The sequence below is a fragment of the Prinia subflava genome, chromosome 1, assembly GCF_021018805.1.
Source record: "Prinia subflava isolate CZ2003 ecotype Zambia chromosome 1, Cam_Psub_1.2, whole genome shotgun sequence".
Classification (NCBI taxonomy): Eukaryota; Metazoa; Chordata; class Aves; order Passeriformes; family Cisticolidae; genus Prinia; species Prinia subflava.
The window spans coordinates 24,726,630-24,743,283 of record NC_086247.1 but is presented as its reverse complement, the minus strand read 5'-3'; the positions used below and the strand labels follow the sequence as shown (position 1 = coordinate 24,743,283).

Sequence of the window (16,654 nt, the reverse complement as noted above, 5' to 3'; positions counted from 1 at the left end):
TTAAGTAACGCAAACCACAATGATTTGGTAGCTGTTACACCGGGGCAGAGAGGGGGTGACAGAAAACCTTTGACAGGCACAGGGTAGCCAGATTCCCCCTATCTCTTACAGCTTCTATTTGCCATCATCTCATTTTAGGTGCCTGCAGTAAGAGGATACAGTCACTTCAGTACCCTACCACAAGGCTCCCAGAAATAGCACATCACAGGTGTCCATCAGACTAACTCTGCTGCTGTTCCTCTAAAGAAGCTTTCTTAAATGAATGCCTGTAATGCTAGGTGAATTTTGAAGTCTGCTACTTGTTTTTTCCTCCCATATTAACAACTACCAAATCATTTGATAAAAATACTTTGATTCCGCCACTGCAACAAAACAGTTTTTAAAGCATCTTGTCTCTTCTGAGACTTAACTGTAAATTTCTGAGACTGCAGCATTAATAAATATGACAGAAGTCAACATTCAACACTAAAATAATATGGGCTGGATATGCTTGTCTTATTTCGAAACAAGCATGCCTAGATTAATAATAAACTTTGGCCAGATACATATTTTCATTTGCATGTTTTTCATATAGCATCATCATCATGTGTATGTGTAGAGTGCTAAAAATGGAGTGAAATCTTCCAGCTGAAAACAGTTCCACGTGACAAAACAGAGAGGGATCCTGAAAATCCCTGCTTCATGTCATGTGCAAGTGTGTGCGCCTGTGTCTTTTTTTTTTCCCCTCTCATCTAATTTCATCTGCGAGACTGTCCCTAGAGGACAAGACAAGAGAGAACCAATTATATCCAGCGGTTGGTTTCTCCAAAATGAAGGCATCTGTTCCATGCCAACGACTTCCACATGGAAGAAAAACAGAACTTTGAAGGCATCTGTGTTCATGGTTGACAGTTGCAGATCTTAGGGTCTTACTGTAATTGCCCAGCTGCAAACATGATTTAGTTGCTGCTGTTGTCAGCTGATCTCCTTGCACTGAAAAGAAGGGAGCTTAAATAGCAAATAGCTGAATAAAAATCAGATATTCTTCCACAATACTGACACCTTTTCCCTCCTGAAGAAGGTATTTTTCCTGGTACAATGGGTTTGATGGAAGTAAATTGCAAAGTGGTTCTTAAACTAACATTTTACAAAATATTCCACTTTAAAATGCTATTCTTCAGAAACCAGTGTGATTCACCAGCCACATAATCCTGCAGCCCACCTTATTTAGCCAAGTATTCTCAGGAATATCAAGAGTACACCTGATAAGAAGCTCAGAGTTTTCACCCCAAATGCATATGGCAGACAAATAACTAGTATATTCATTACTCAATTCACATCACTTCTAACGTGAGTGAATACTTTCCAAAAGGCACCTTACAGAAACATTACTGGTAATTCAAAATCTGGCTTACAGCCCTGGGTGCCACATTTGCAGTGAGATACTCAGCAATGCTGTACACCTTCACTGCTAAAAAAATCAAGCAAGCTGTAAACAAGAAGCTCATATAAAGTAGCAAGGCCCTAACTGATTTTCCAAAGCACAGGACTGAGTGCCATTTAGAGACCCATGACCACTTATGGTGCAGTTGCAACAAAGACAATTCAAACTGGCCTAAGCAGAAAATACACTGACATGCTCCATCCTCGACTCACCAGATAAAAGTGGATCACAGTGTCCAGAAATATTTCATGCACCTCTTTATTTTTTGTAGCTTGCTTAGCTAGGATTTTTTATGAATATTTTGAAAGAAGGAAAATAGTATATGATAGGGAAATCCTTTTTTTTAATAGAATTCTTTGTTATTCTGCTGGATTCCAGCTGCAATCCCAAACACTCTCTGCAGCAACAGCATTCAGCCTTCTCAGCCAGGTAGTCACTCAGCTTAAAAAGGACAGTACGGATTCCCAGACAGTCTCCCTTGCTTGGCACATACCTCAAATTATTATGAATGCCTGAAGCAGTGAACCTAGGGGGACACAGTAGGCCTGACACTTCCTGACCACTTCTAAATTCCCTCCAGGAAGGACAAGAGTTGGGAGTGAGGACAATTAACAGAGCCACCTGTTTCCTGTGACCTCCTAAGGGGCCGACACGGCCACTGATGACTTACTCTGGCAATGTCACTGATGTCCTGCCCATCCTTCTCTTCCCAGAGAAGAATAATACAAACAACAGCGGCCAATAATAGCTCTGTAAGACACAGTGAAATTTAGGCCTGGACTTAAGAACAAATAAACAAACAAAAAAGAAAATTAACATCAGAAGCACCCCCTGTGAAGAGGGTGGGACCAATAAATCCCAGAATGTGGAAGGAAAATTATACATTGATTCCCTGCCTTCCAACTACTGTAGCTGGTATTTACTGTAGCTGTGCACTTCTTTGGAAAAAGTCTGGAGCAGGCAGATGTCTTAAACACAATTTAAAACAGATCTTGCAGTACACAAGTTGAGAATCCTGGCCCAATGGATTCAATAGGAATCTGCAAGTATTATTATGGAAGGAATTGGCTTTTTCTCTCCTTTAGAGGGAAGTCTTGTCAGGTAAGTCAGTGATTTACAATTCAAAAAGAATGCCCTTGCTTTACACTGAGACCTGAGCTAGCCTGTTTCATTAGGGAGAGATCTAGATCTGAGAACCGATCAAAAAAGGTATTGTCAAGATCATGGACGTGAGATGGGAGCACAGAAATTCTGAAGGTCCAGCTCCTCGGACTGGCATTTAAACTAAAGAAACACTGTCTTCAGTGAGAACTGGGCATGGGAGCACCACGGAAGAGCTAAGCTCCAGTATTTTAATTCAATGTTTACAAGCTCTGCTGATCCATGGAGTTGCATTAATTTATCATGGTGTACATGGAATGTGTACTACATTCAGAAACTACCTTGGGCTATTCAGTTCAGTAGGATGGTTTCCTTGTCCACATGTAGCATGCTTTAATACAGGTTGCAGACTGCTTTTCCAGCATTAAGTGGTTTGCCATCAAGCTTTAAAATAATAAATAGTGGAATCATGAAACAGGTTTTGCTTAATGGTTCCTGGAACTCAGTGACTTCACTCATTAAAACACTTTCTATAACATTACCCTTAAATACTTTTAGCAATGTTACCATTAAAATAAAATAAAAAAATCATCCTGGCAGTACCATCCATTGACAGCACACCCACAGGTGCCATTATTCCCACACTTGTTGGCAGCTTTTCTGGCACCATTATGCTTTAATGGCTCTGGCAACAAACCCCACCTGGATTTCACTGATAGGGCTCCTTTGGAGCACTCTTCCAAAATATCCTTTGCAGCATTCTGTCTCTCCTGTTACACGCTAATCATCCGGTTTTCTGGCAATAGCCTCACCCTCTCACTGTCAAAGCCTGAGGTGGTCTTGGGTAGTTCTCCTCCTGAACCTGTCTAATGCATGTGTGATTCAGTGTTACAATGAATTTTCCAAGAGGATTTCAGGACAATATCTTAGCTGCTCAGGTTGGATGTTTACTCACATCCCAGCTTTAAAATTCATTTTATTACATCCCAGTAGCACAATGTGAGCAAACCAATGGGACAGTAAAACACAGGTACAAGACTCTCTATAATCTGGTGCTTCACCACAGAGTTTGTTAAACGTTGTGACTCCCAGAAAGCACACACAGCTTTACTGAACATGCCACACAACCTGTCATGGTAACATGCAGAACCAACATTCTGATACATCCATTACCAAAGTAAAAGCAAAACCCAGAAAAGCTATTCCGAAAAATAAGCAACTGTGGGGGGGAAATGGTGATTTTGGGGGGATTCTTTTTTTCCTGAGCTATTTAAAATGACACCTGTGCCACAACCAAAAGGGGCACCTGTGGGGTCACCATCAGAAATCATAAAATGTAGACAGCAAATCTCCAAATAAAAGGCACTACAAAAGAAAAAGGCTACTGGTAATGCCTGCTACTTATGCAAACTGCATATTAACTTCCAACATGGTAGACATCCATAAGCCTCCTAGAGCTCCAAAAGTAGCAACAGCCTGGTACAATTTGTAATGGTCGTACAACCATCGCCCCAGATGCTTGTCTGAATTCCTGGGCTCTACTCCCTGTAGCAACTTGGCTCTCCATAAATGATACCTGTTTTATTACACACCAGTGTCTGCCACCATGTGCATATTAATTCCACTCCACTAGGTGGAGTCTTCTGTCTTTCCAGACTGGAACCTAATTTCCAGAAGAACCTATTATCTATCTCTGTGAGCTTTGCACATTTACCTTACTGTAAGCACCAGAGTATACCTGTCTTGATAGGCGTAAAAATGGCAATGAATCAAATGCTTTCCAAAATGATTAAAGAAATCATGAGCTATCCCATGAGGATCCCAAATCGGCATGTTACAATATGGGATCACGCAGGAATATTGTTGCTGTACAGTTCTGTACAACAAAACTCTACTTTCATGAACACTACATTTAATAAATAATACTGACTATAAAAACATATCCCTTAAAAACATTACCATATCACACATGCCCAAAAACGAGATATAAACAAACCCAAGTTTCTGAACTTCTATTAAATTCTTTTGGTGTATTCTGAAATACTTTTGAGTATCTAGGATGCCTTTCCTTTCCAGGCATCCCAAAATGTGTTAGAGAAAATGAGAGGGAACATTTAAGTATTCACATTTCCATTCACAACCAGTGGAGTTAAATATGGCCACTATTCAATAGGAACAGCAAAACTGTATGCAGCATATCTGGCAAAGATTAAGAAAACAGAGCACTCCCATGAATGTGTTCAGAACATTTAGATAAGAAAATCTGGACACCCTGCATCCAGCTATAATCTTTCTTTAGGGGCTGGGCTCCACCCCAACCCCTGTGCAAAGTACCAGAAAATCCCGCAACCAAAATAAAAAGCTCCTTGGTTTCAAAACCCTTGAGGTAGGCAGTCTGTGCTCTCACACAGTGTGCCAGAGCATTTGCTCGGCAGTATCTGTGCGCAGAAAGCCCCACGCAGGCACGGAGCACGAGCGCCAGGCTCCCCAAGGCTCAGCATCCCCGGGTCAGCCGAGGTAGGGCCTCCTCAGCGCCGCTCCTGCTGTTGGCAGATATCACCAGCTATTTAAGGCTACAGACATTTTGCCCCAATCGGCCATGTTTTCTGTAATATTTACTTCTTGTACATATGTCTATAACTATGTATACATCCCACAGAAGGTGAGGTTTAACAGGGTTAGCTTTGTTGGGGAAAAGAAGGTTTGGAGGAAAGGAAACAACTTTCATGTTGAGAAGATTTGAATCTAGTGACTGTCACGGGATGTAAACACTCTTCTGGGGAGGGAGGCTTTTTGTTATGTTTCAGGAGAGCACAGAGTTTTGGATAAAATCTGTATAAATAATTATCCCTCTGTCATTCAACATAGATTTATGCACATGTGTGCACACAGTTATGCTGGGGAATACAAACTATAAAGTAGACATGCTACAGACTTCTAGACAACCTACCACAAGCACGGATCTCACACAGAATCCATTCTATATTTAAATTTCAGTTTATTGAATTTTAATTATTTCTGATCTGTAGATCACTTTGAGAAAAATCCCCCAAGGTCAAAAGCTTACAAATCCAATTGCAAAACCAAACAGAAGCATCAGCAAGGCCCTTTCCCATGCACACACCTACCAAAAAATTAGTTTCTGACTACTAGACTAGATTAGAATTCAACAGCTAAAACCCATTCTAATATTAAAACCAGGTAATTCTCTATGCTGAAATAAAGCAATAAAAGCTCTCATTCTATTCTGCACATTCACTCATGTTATGTGCACAGGGCTCCATAGATATAATATAGATGAATTATCCCTTCTTCATTAAGATCCTTATTTATAAAATTAACAAACACATAGCCTTCCCATTAGATTATGGTTGGTTTTGTGGTTTGTTTTTTTTTTTAATTAAAAAGCAACAGTGTTATGTTCCCCAGAGATGCTTATGATAGAAAATGTATGCTTTACCAATACTATGCTTTCCAAGTCATAGAACTCACTTGGATTAGCAGCTTCACAATACTGAATATTTTTGTATATATGCATTCAAATATGACTCAGTCATTTCATTAATCATGGAAAAAGATACTCCAAAATCCCTATTAACTAAAATGTCCTTGATGAGTCTAAACTTAAGGTTTGCAGGTATATCAGGAATGAAACAAGCCAAAGAATGTTCTGTCATATCCTAAACATCCTTTACATTGCTCACGGTCCTCAGTACTAAGTAAAGCTGCATTGCTGCAATGGGGAAACAGCCACATGTCATTTTAAGATACAATCACAGTTTATTAATAAAATTATTTTTAAAGTACGAGTTAAATCCTTTTACCAACATAATCACATTCAGCTATCCAGTGTCATTTTTCCAGTTCAAATAGATATGGTCCTAATTGCATAATGTCATTTTATCTGCTGAAGATAAAAGTGCCGATAAACAAAAATGCACATTAGGCAGGAGATTTTTCAGAATAGATTTTTTTTTTCAAATAACCCACTTGCATTAACAAAAGATTGCAATGGCTTCCAAATTATAGGGTGTTATTTTTAGTGGAAGTAGTTCAATATTCATATTGGAACAGATGTAGCAGTTTAACAAAACAGCTCTTCAAATCCTGCACAAATTGAAAACAGGAAAACTGATTGCATTTTCTCTTATCACTTTCCTTTTCTGAATTGACACTTTTGGCCTTCTGAAAATTTACACATGGCTTTCATCTCAACAGCACCTGCTGATCAAACAGAAACCTAACATTTTCAGGAAAATGGTATAAAGGACTAGTTTTCTTTTTACCATCTTAAAGGGCATCGGCAGTCCACTTGATGGCAACAATTGCTGAGTAGATGGCACACAAAATACATTTTGTATTTTCATTCCACTCCCTTTTAAAATTAGTTAAATCACAACAGCTCTCCTGTATTTGCTCTTTTTCTGCTTTAAATTAATTTCAGCCTCTATCTCTGCATTACCCTGATGGGTTTCATTCTACAGTCAGCTAGATTTTAAAGATGATGTGAAAGCCTTTGAAATAATAAACACATTGCATGCTCTGCAGACAAGGGTCTTCTTTATAAACACATTTATGCACAATCATATAAACTGATATATACAATTCTGCATTCATGTGCACATATTGTACAGACATTTCTTTTTATGGTGGTTATACCAAGGAAGAAAAGTGTGTGTGTGTGTGTATAGATATACATATATGCATGTGTTTCATTCTGCTATAGTCTCACTGCATTGAATTCCCTGAGCCTTGTCGTTTGAACATGTTGAGGGGAGCAAAATTCAAAGGGCACTTATTTATTTCAAAGTTGTTCTTTGTTTCCTTTGCAGTCTTCAGACTGAGAGAAGATCTAGCAGATGCTCTGGAACTTGAGCATCAAGACTGGGTTGAGATGCTGCCATTGGTGAACATGGCGAGCATGCAAACAGCACAATCAGAAATCCTTGGGCTCCTGCAAAAGTTAAAGGTATCCAGTCATGTATATAAAAAAGGAAACACAAGTACCTTTTTATCCTGTCTGCTTCTGAGTCTGTAAACTCTGAAGCACAGCAGCAGGTAACAAGGACCATCTTCCTTTGTACATAATTCTAGGTGTAATTAAAGATACTCCTGAAACCTGCTATGTGTCAGCTTCTTAACTGATAGAGCCCTCACCCCCCTGAAGTACTCTGCTGCCATCCATTACCATTCTGCTTCAGTGATAAGGTAACCTGAAGGCAGAGATGACATACAGTAATATATGTGCCACTCCAGACAGTTGGTTCATGAATTTCAGTGTTTCATCATGCTCACTGAGGCAATCGCAAACCTGAAATGTCAATATGTTCAGTCAATGGAAGTAAAATAATGGGGCTCTATTGTCTTACCCTATCGATCTGCTGCTGTCAACAAGAATACATGCCCCCCTGGCTTTAAACAAATTTTAATTAGGCTTTTAGTTACCAGATCATATCTATATATCAATCTGTGCAAACACTTGACAAAGTGAAACGGCAGTATAAATATTTCAAACTTTTAAATATAAAGGTAATTGTTTAATGTTGCTTTAAGATATGACCACTGATAAAGCTGTTTGCTAAAGCAGCGTGCGTGCACACACTGAGCATGCAAGTCATCTTAATCTGGGTGAGAACTTAAAAAGCACCACCGAAAGTCCATCCGAAATAATAAAGAAGAAAGAGCAAAGAGGCCACTTTTCCTAAAGTGTCATCCTCTCAGGGGATTTTGGAAGTTAGAAGTCTTCCCTGAAACCTCCCCAGGAGCGCGCGGTGGGTACCCAGGCGTGACAAGCCGGGGCTGTCACATCCCCTCGACCCCGCTGCCACCGCAGGCCGGGGCTCCTCCACCCCGTCCCGCCAGACACCCGGACACGGCACTCTCTGCTCCCCTGGGCTGTATTTTAAGTGGGGTCCCTTAGTCACCACCATTGTTCTGCGGCCACCTCCTCCCTCCCCGCGGCCAGCCCGGCAGCCGAGCCCCTCTCCGCTCCCCTCGGCGCTGCCCGGGGGCGGGGGGAGGCAGCACAACAAAAGGCAGACCCCGTCTCCCCGCCGGCTAATCTCTGCCCTTAAATCCCCCGCCCGCTCCGAGGGGACGTAACTGGTTACATCTTCACTTCTTCCCGCGCCTATCGACAAGCGCAGCGCCGAGGGAGCCGGCCGGGCCGGGCGGTGCGAGGGGCGAGGGCTGTCCCCCCGCCCGCCTCTCCGCCTCTCCCGCCCGCGGGAGCGGATTTTACCTTCCGGCCGCGGGAGGGGCGCGGAGGCGCCGCCGCGGCCCGGGCTTTGTGCGCCTCACGCGCCTCGCAGCTTATCTGCGGCGCACGGACGGAGCACCGCGGCTCCGCGGGCCCGCCGGCGCGGGGGGAGCGGCACGGCGGCGTGCATCGGGGCGATTACGGTATCAGCGCGGCCCAGATGGCGGCCGGAGGATGTGCGAGGCAGCGGAGCCGGCAGCGGGGCCGGGGCTGGCCCGGGGTCCCCGGGGAGGCCGCGCCCGGCACGAGGAGAGGCGCCACCTCCGCGCCGCCCACCGGGGGAGAAGGCGGCGGTGCCCAGGTCTGCGTGTGCCTGCCCGCTGGCCGGCGTCCGGCCCCGCTCCGGCCCTGCAGGTTGCCCAACACCTCTCCGGGATAAGGACCCTGCCAGGGGTCGCGCAGCGCTGGCTCCCCAAGGCTCCCGTGCCAGAGGTCGCCGCCATCCCCACCAAGGCGATCGTCCCTGTGACTGCCTCCAGCCCGGCTCCCCACTCCCAGGCCATAGCTACTGGTGCAGCCCTGCTCTCCTTTCACAGGCCATACCTACTGCTGCAGCCCTGCTCCCCGCTCCCAGGCCCTACCGACTGCTGCAGCCCTGCTCTCTTTTCACAGGCCATACCTACTGCTGCAGCCCTGCTCTCTTTTCACAGGCCATACCTACTGGTGCAGCCCTGCTCTCTTTTTACGGGCCATACCTACTGGTGCAGCCCTGCTCTCTTTTCACAGGCCATACCTACTGGTGCAGCCCTGCTCTCTTTTCACGGGCCATACCTACTGGTGCAGCCCTGCTCTCTTTTCACGGGCCATACCTACTGCTGCAGCCCGGCTCTCCTTTCACAGGCCATACCCGCATCCCGCACTGAGCACGGCGGCCGCCGGCCCAGTGCAGTCTCAGACAGTACCCACTCTTAGGCTGGGCAAGTCCCTACCTAACCCAGCCTGCTCATTGTCACCCTTGGCATAAGAGCCTGAACACAGCCACAGCACTGCTGCTACAAAGTGGTGGCATCATTCACCAGAGGATGAGCCGTAAGGAGAGGTAGGTCCCTACACTTCACATCTCAGGTTCTGTGAAAACTGAGGGGCTGTTTTGTCGGGATTCATCAAAAAGCACAGGGTTAGCAAGAGGTATGGAAAGGGGAGAGAGCAAAGCAGCCTGGCCTGCCTACCATGAGCACAGCCAGCCAGCAGAACAGCTATGCCAGCTCCAGGCACTCTATGCACTCGGTTTTTAAAGTTTCTAAAATGTTTCTCCCTGGGAATCAACGCGTATTTGTTGGGACACGCATTTCCATTGCACGTCGGCCGAGGAGCACCACGACAGAGGGAGGAGGACAGTGACAGCACGCTGAAGTGAGACTGGCATTGTTCCGTGCAAAACTCTTTCGTCCAAGATAGCAGTTTATTCCACAAGAAAAGGAATAAAGGGAATTTGACACATAATACAAAGTGAAAACCAGAACCTAGATGGGGGAAGGGCATGTGTGTGAAAATCGTGTCACCGCAATGAATGTCAGATAAAAAGGGGTCTGTCACAAATCCTCCACTAATCCAATAATGTGAAAACCTCTTCGTATCACTGAGACATAGCACAAGGTATTTTTTTTTATTATTTTTTCATAAACGACTCTATATGTTGAGCCTTGGAAAGACAGCAATTGACCAAATGTTCCTATTGCAAAACCAAGACCTTGATTTTTCAATGAAGGCAAACTGATTTTCACATGTCAAATTTACTATGCATTCCTCAGCCAGTATTTTTACCCTGAAGAAGGGCCACTTCTCCCTCAACTTCCTCCAGCTGTCAGTTGTGTGACAACCATATTTAGAGGTAATCAGACAGGTCATATTACAAAAGTTAGTCAACATGTTTGAAACCTTAGCTCCTAAACTTATGGGTATGTTCTACGCATTTCTAAAGAAAAGTGACTCACTAATTAATTCAACCTGCAAGGTAATACAGAGATTTATTTCTGCATATGTTATTTCAAACTATTACACAAAAATTAGAGACTGCTCTTTTTTGGTATTTCTGTTACAGTGCTTTTCCTTGAAATACATACAAATCATGCCATGAACTAATGTAGGATCTGCCAGATTCTCATCTTGCAGGGGCACCATGTACATCTTATGTCTAAATTGACCATACTTTTGTAACTCAAATCACAAAACTCTAAAGAAAAACTAATCCAGTATCCTTCCAAATGTAAGCAGTTTGCTGTGAAAACACACTTAAAAATAACACAATGTGTATTAATAAAATAAATACAATCAGAATACAAATGTGTAACAGAAGTGGCGTTCCATAAGCACAGCTGTCTCAGAGTCCAAGCTGCAGGCTAGAAATCTTAATTTCAACTGACTCTCTTGTAATAATGGGTTACCTTCCTCTAAAGCGGAAAGTCCATCTGCCCCAGGCAGATAAGTTTTGAAGCATTAAAATAGATAAAAATCTAACATTTTCTTTCTTGCATTGAATTTGTGAATTCTAGTGTGCTATAATGTGAGAATTCCAACATATGACTGTTATGGCATAATATCTCATAGCTTAGCTTGTCATTACCTCACTTGTAATTCTTATGTTAATTATGTTCATAATTACTATAAACAGATGTGGTAGAAATTCATGTGACCTTTTATATCAGAATGCATTTCTCACTCTTTCCACTTTATTTTAATAATATATAGGTTGAACCAGAGGAAAACATTTCTGACATACTCTGCATGTATATGTGTACATATTTAACATGAAACCATTTCTGCCTCATATTTCAGGCAAAGGACCACCTACATGCCAGTACATTGACATGAAAGTGATGATAACTGAAAAGTCTACCCTGAAACATACCCCTAAATAACTGTGCCTACAGTGAACCTTTTTGATTAAGCATAGCTGGAGCCATCACTGAAGCCTAGGACTTAAATGGAGCACTGCATTTTTATTCAGGACCTTTGTTAATGCAGCAGTATCCTGCTTTACGACTACAAGTACATAACAGCCATACAGCAATTTATTTTACTTACAGACAAACCATCACCGTCTGTACACAAAACACATTTACAATAAAATCACTATGGATTTCATTAAGAGAAAGGCTACTCGAATTTCATTTCTTTGGACCTAATCTATAATTAGTGTGGACAGACAGGTGCAAACCCTTCTTCTCTACAGATGGCTACTGGAAACAGTGCAAAATAGCTCCTTCTGTTTAAACAACACACAGATAACCTGCTCTGCTCTTATCACTTACAATTACCTCCATTATACTGAACTAATGTTTACTTTAATAAAATGTCCACTGTTGTCTAAATGTTATTTGGAAACTTTCATATCGATGGCAGAAAAAAAATGAAAATTTGGAGGGGAGGAAATAAAAAAAGCTTTTAAAGAACAGGATATTTTGACTTTGATTTTATGTCTGGTGTTCACTTTTCTTTATCCACAAAACCACATAGTTTGCTATTTCCTGGTGTATTTGTGCTACCATATATTAAGCTAAAAAAGTTTATAGCAAGAACAAGATAACTGCATTTTAAAAGCTGTTCTTTAAAAAGGAACATCTCTGTGGAAAACCAAGACCCATTGCCTTAAAAGTTCAGTTTTTAAACCAAGTGTTTTAGATCTCTGATGTGAAACAACATGGAGACAATATAACCTGGAAGCCGGTGTTTTAAGAATTTACACTCTCATTACTTATACTAAATTCAGTGTCAGTTTCAACTTTTTAAATGTTATACGTTGTTTTTTTAAAGGCTGTATGAAAAAGAGCAAGCTGCTACTAAGTACATGGATCAAGGTTTTTTAATGTATTCAGATTAAAATAATTGTCTTTTCGCATTTCTTTAGCCAAGCCACGAGAAACAGCCCCTTCAGAGCACCAAATTCATGTTTTATTTCAGCTATTAAGTCTTCCTGATCTCTGCATGACAACTTAAGTTTCTACAGAACAAAGAACAAGACCTTCTCCTCTACCCCCCAGTATAAAAAGTCTGAAGCTCCTGCAATAGCAACTACTGATATCCTTATTCAATTAGTTAAAGATTTAACAGTAATGGACTGTGGCAAGTGGATTTGAAAGTTGAAAATGACAATTGCAAGCCCTTTCTCCCATCACCCCCTATGCAAACACTGCAGATGCCTATTTCACCCAGAGCGTCTGGCAATGAGGAGTTTGCAGTCTGCTCAGTACCTCAGCGAGGCGAGCTTCGCATTCAACGCCTGTCGTCTGAAGTTCGTTTCAGAGAAGTGAGAAACAGGATTTGACAGGGAAGAATGTCCTGAACTGACTATCCACTGACCAGCACTCCAGGTGGAGCTATTTTTCTCCCCCATTATTCCAGAAACAATACTCCTGGTATAAAACTCCATGTGCACACAGGCATACATAGTGTTAAGCATACACAGATGAGAGATACCGTGTGATGTTTTATTAGTCCATTATTTAGGCACGAAACAAGTTAACGTTAAGGTGGTCAAAAAAGGTTGAAGGCAGTGTTTTATTTAAAAAGATTTTGGAAACTATTTAAAAGCTCAAAGCCTTTGAAGAAAAACAACTTGTGCAGCAGTTGCCAGGAAGCAGTGACCTAACACTGCTGTCTGCATTCCATTACAAACAGAATGGTTCTTGTCTCCCTACAGCATGCTCATGGCTCAAGAACCCAGCCGCTCACCCTTCTGCAAGCACAGGACAGCAAGAAGTCCTGCTATCATCCCTTGTACCTCTCGCCTGGCTCCAGCTTGCCAGAGGCATGAATGGATTTAAAGAGTCTGTTGGACTTTTGGTGGAGTTTGGTGTTTTCTTGCACTGGTGCATGGCTGAGCTTCCCATGACAGCGTAGGAAAATGGCTCATTATCTGAAAATAGGAGCAATTATACTGAAGGTTCAGCTATGGTGAAACTGACCTTAAGACAGCTATCAATTATCAAACATAGTTATTGTAAGTTCCTAATTGAAAACCTTCACAGCAAATCTGCAGTGAATCTCACACCTAACAAAGTCTTTGCCAACTTCATATTTTCACAGACTGTACAGTTATGAATGAGCCATCTTTTCCTATTATCTTCCTGTTGATGGGCAGCCACAGAAACACCTAGTGCTAAAACCAGAACGCATAAACAAGATGGAGTAACTTTTTTACCATTCAGCTGAACTGAAGGAAATTCCCTGATCATTTTGGATTTCCTAAGGAAATCAGCCCAGAATAAACTGAATGAGGTTTTCAGACTTCCCATGGAAAGGTCAAGCATCAACTTTAACAACCATTGGAAACCAGTTTAAATCTTCTCGGCTATCCAGATTCACTAAGCCGTTAACAGAAAACCTGGACAATAGAATTCAACTCTAAAAACGTCTTTCACATCTTGCCTTGAACTGCAGTTAACAAAATTGCTTATTTAAACTTTCCATTGCATCTGTCAAGATCCAGAAATTGAGACGGAAATGTAAGACTTCAAGGGTGTAGTTAAATAAATTATTCTCGCCCTTAGCCCTAACATATTGTGTTTACAAATACAATAATTATGTTTCTAGTTACATGTCAATGGAAAATATTTTTTAAGTCCTTCAAAAAGCTTGCAAGCGTTACTGTAAGTAGGAAATAAGTCAAAACAGATTAGTAGACCAAAAATGGGGAGGGGGAAAAAAAATCCTGCTTTGGTCAGCAACTCGGACCACCATCAGGGGATAAATCAATTTGCAGCAGCTGTGGACAGCCATTTAAGTCTGGGGCCTGAACAGATTAATTAGGAGAAGCGATGTTAAAAGTTAAAGGGGTCGGCGTTACATTAAGCACAGGAGTACTTGCTGGAGCAAACGCTTGGCTGTACATACCAGGGCTCACAAGACATTCTTCTAGTTAGCCAGGGCTACGCCAATAGCCAGGGGTTTGGGGCTTGCTGCTTTCCCAGAGACGGCACGGCAGCTCCCGCAGGATGATCTTGGGAGGCATATACCCATTCTTGCCCAGCCCTTGCCGCGCCGTGCCCTCACCGCGTTCAGCGGTGCCCGCACAGGCGGGCCCGCAGCCGTGCCCTGCGCACCCTGGGGCCCCACTGGCAAGGGAAGGCAGGCGCTTCCCTCCCGGCTGCGATTGTCCGTGGAAAACTTGGGCAGCTCTTTGGGGCAGACTTGCTGCCGGCGGACTCAGCAGATCGCAGCTCGCTCCCGAGCTGTCTGCGGGGCGGGAGCTGCCGGCTCCCGGGCGTCACGGCCGGGCGGCTGCGAGAGACGGATCCTCTCCGCGCCGTGATTTAGGGCACGGCAGAGGTTAGGAGGGGTAACGGGCAGAGCCGGCTGCGGCTCGGAAGATGGAGGGCTGCTTGCCCGGAGAAACCCGAGTGGCTTCGAGGCGTCTGTTCCCCACCTCGGCGATGCCGGAGAGCCCCCGGCTGCGGTCGGACAGGGCGGTCCCGTCGCGCCCGGCTCCGCAACCTGGGGGGCAGGAGGGGGAGGCTGCTTCTGCTCCCCATACCCTCGGCCCTCCTTCCTTTAAACTTATCCGTGAACTGAAGGAAGTAACATTTTAGCTCCTGGCTGGAGCATGAACGGTTTAAGAGGTGCGTCCGATTAGTTACTTTCGGTTTCTCTCTAATATCTAGGAGAGCAGAGTATAGGAAGGACAGCTAGTTCGCTATAAATTAACTCTGAAACGGAGTAATGGGTGCTCCTGCTAGGGTGGCAAATCCTTCCCTGCACTAAACCAAATTTCTCAACTTTAGCACTAACAAAAGGACTCGAACTCGGCAAAAGTCAAAGGCTTGTCTAAATGGCCGGGAATGTGCTCTTCATCTTTCCAATCTCCTTTATAAACGGTCTGTTGAGAATTTATGGACTCGAACCCTTCAGCACAGCCAGAGATGACACGGTTGTATTGTATGGCAGTTTTGGAAATGCAATCCCTAACGTTATCTTGTCGTTTTAAGAAACAAGCTATTTGATAGACCGCGGTGCAGCTAAAGGCGACGTCCACCCCCTAAAATATTTCCTTCAAAATAGTCCGAAAAGATGTTGCCAGTGCTGCACAAAGCTATGATTGCAGTAAACAAACAAGCGAAACAAAACAATCTCATCAGAAATATTTCAGCCACTCCAACTCACACTGGCCAGCGCTAGAGCCTGGAGAGAGGGGAGGCAGGAAAGAAAAAGGCAAGTCCTAAATCCAGACAGAAACCTGACGCTTTGTTATAATATATGCCTGGGAGGGTTGTTTTCTGAAAAACTGGGTTATTTGGTTTCCGAGCTCTTGAGCAGTATCCGGGGTGCTAGTTTGTAAGCCGGAGACAGAGCGTGTAAGGCTGCATGCAGCGCCAAGCCGGCCCGGGCACAGCAGCAGCCCCGGTCCGCCTGGGTTAGTTACAGCCACGGGAGCCCCTCCGAGCCCGGGGAGCCCTCCGGGAGAGGAGAAAGGGAAAGAAAAGGGGCTCGGGCTCCCCCCGCCCCGGCGCGCCCTGCCCAGCCCTGCCCGCGCCCGTACTCACACTGCAGAGGACCGGAGATGCCCACCATTCGCCACGGGCTGCGAGCTGCAAATAAAAGTTCCCGTCCTGCTCGGGGGAGAGACGGCAGCCCAGGCTGCTGGAGGGGCGAGGGGGTGGGAAAGGGGAGAGCAGCGCCGCGCGGCTTCCCTTCCAGTCCAGATGATCCACGTCCACAAAAGTCAAAACGAGCTGAGGAGAAACTCCAGCTGCTCTCCCCCCCACCACCCTCTCTCGCTCTCTCTCTCTCTCTTTTTTTTTTTTTTTTTTTAAAGGAGGATCAGCTCGAGAGAGACTACTGGTTCCACAGGAAAGGACAAGAACCAAAAATAAAGCAAAGTCTCCAAGTCGAGATAGTTAATGCCCAGGTCCTTCTCCTTGCTGCTGCTGCCGCCG

At 44.0% G+C, this 16,654-nt stretch overlaps 1 protein-coding gene across 5 annotated transcripts in view; it reads right to left on the bottom strand.

Moving 5' to 3' along the window:
- The window catches only part of RUNX1T1 (RUNX1 partner transcriptional co-repressor 1), a 121,647-nt gene extending 105,250 nt beyond the window's left edge, over nucleotides 1-16,397 (bottom strand). Inside the window, exon 1 of one of the 5 annotated variants that reach the window (XM_063391303.1) lies at nucleotides 16,262-16,397. In XM_063391303.1, the coding sequence (XP_063247373.1) occupies nucleotides 16,262-16,289 (28 nt within the window). In that variant the 5' untranslated portion in view covers nucleotides 16,290-16,397. The other 4 variants (XM_063391285.1, XM_063391320.1, XM_063391295.1 and 1 more) reach the window with 4 other exon arrangements.
- Between the last annotated feature and the right edge of the window lie 257 nt (nucleotides 16,398-16,654).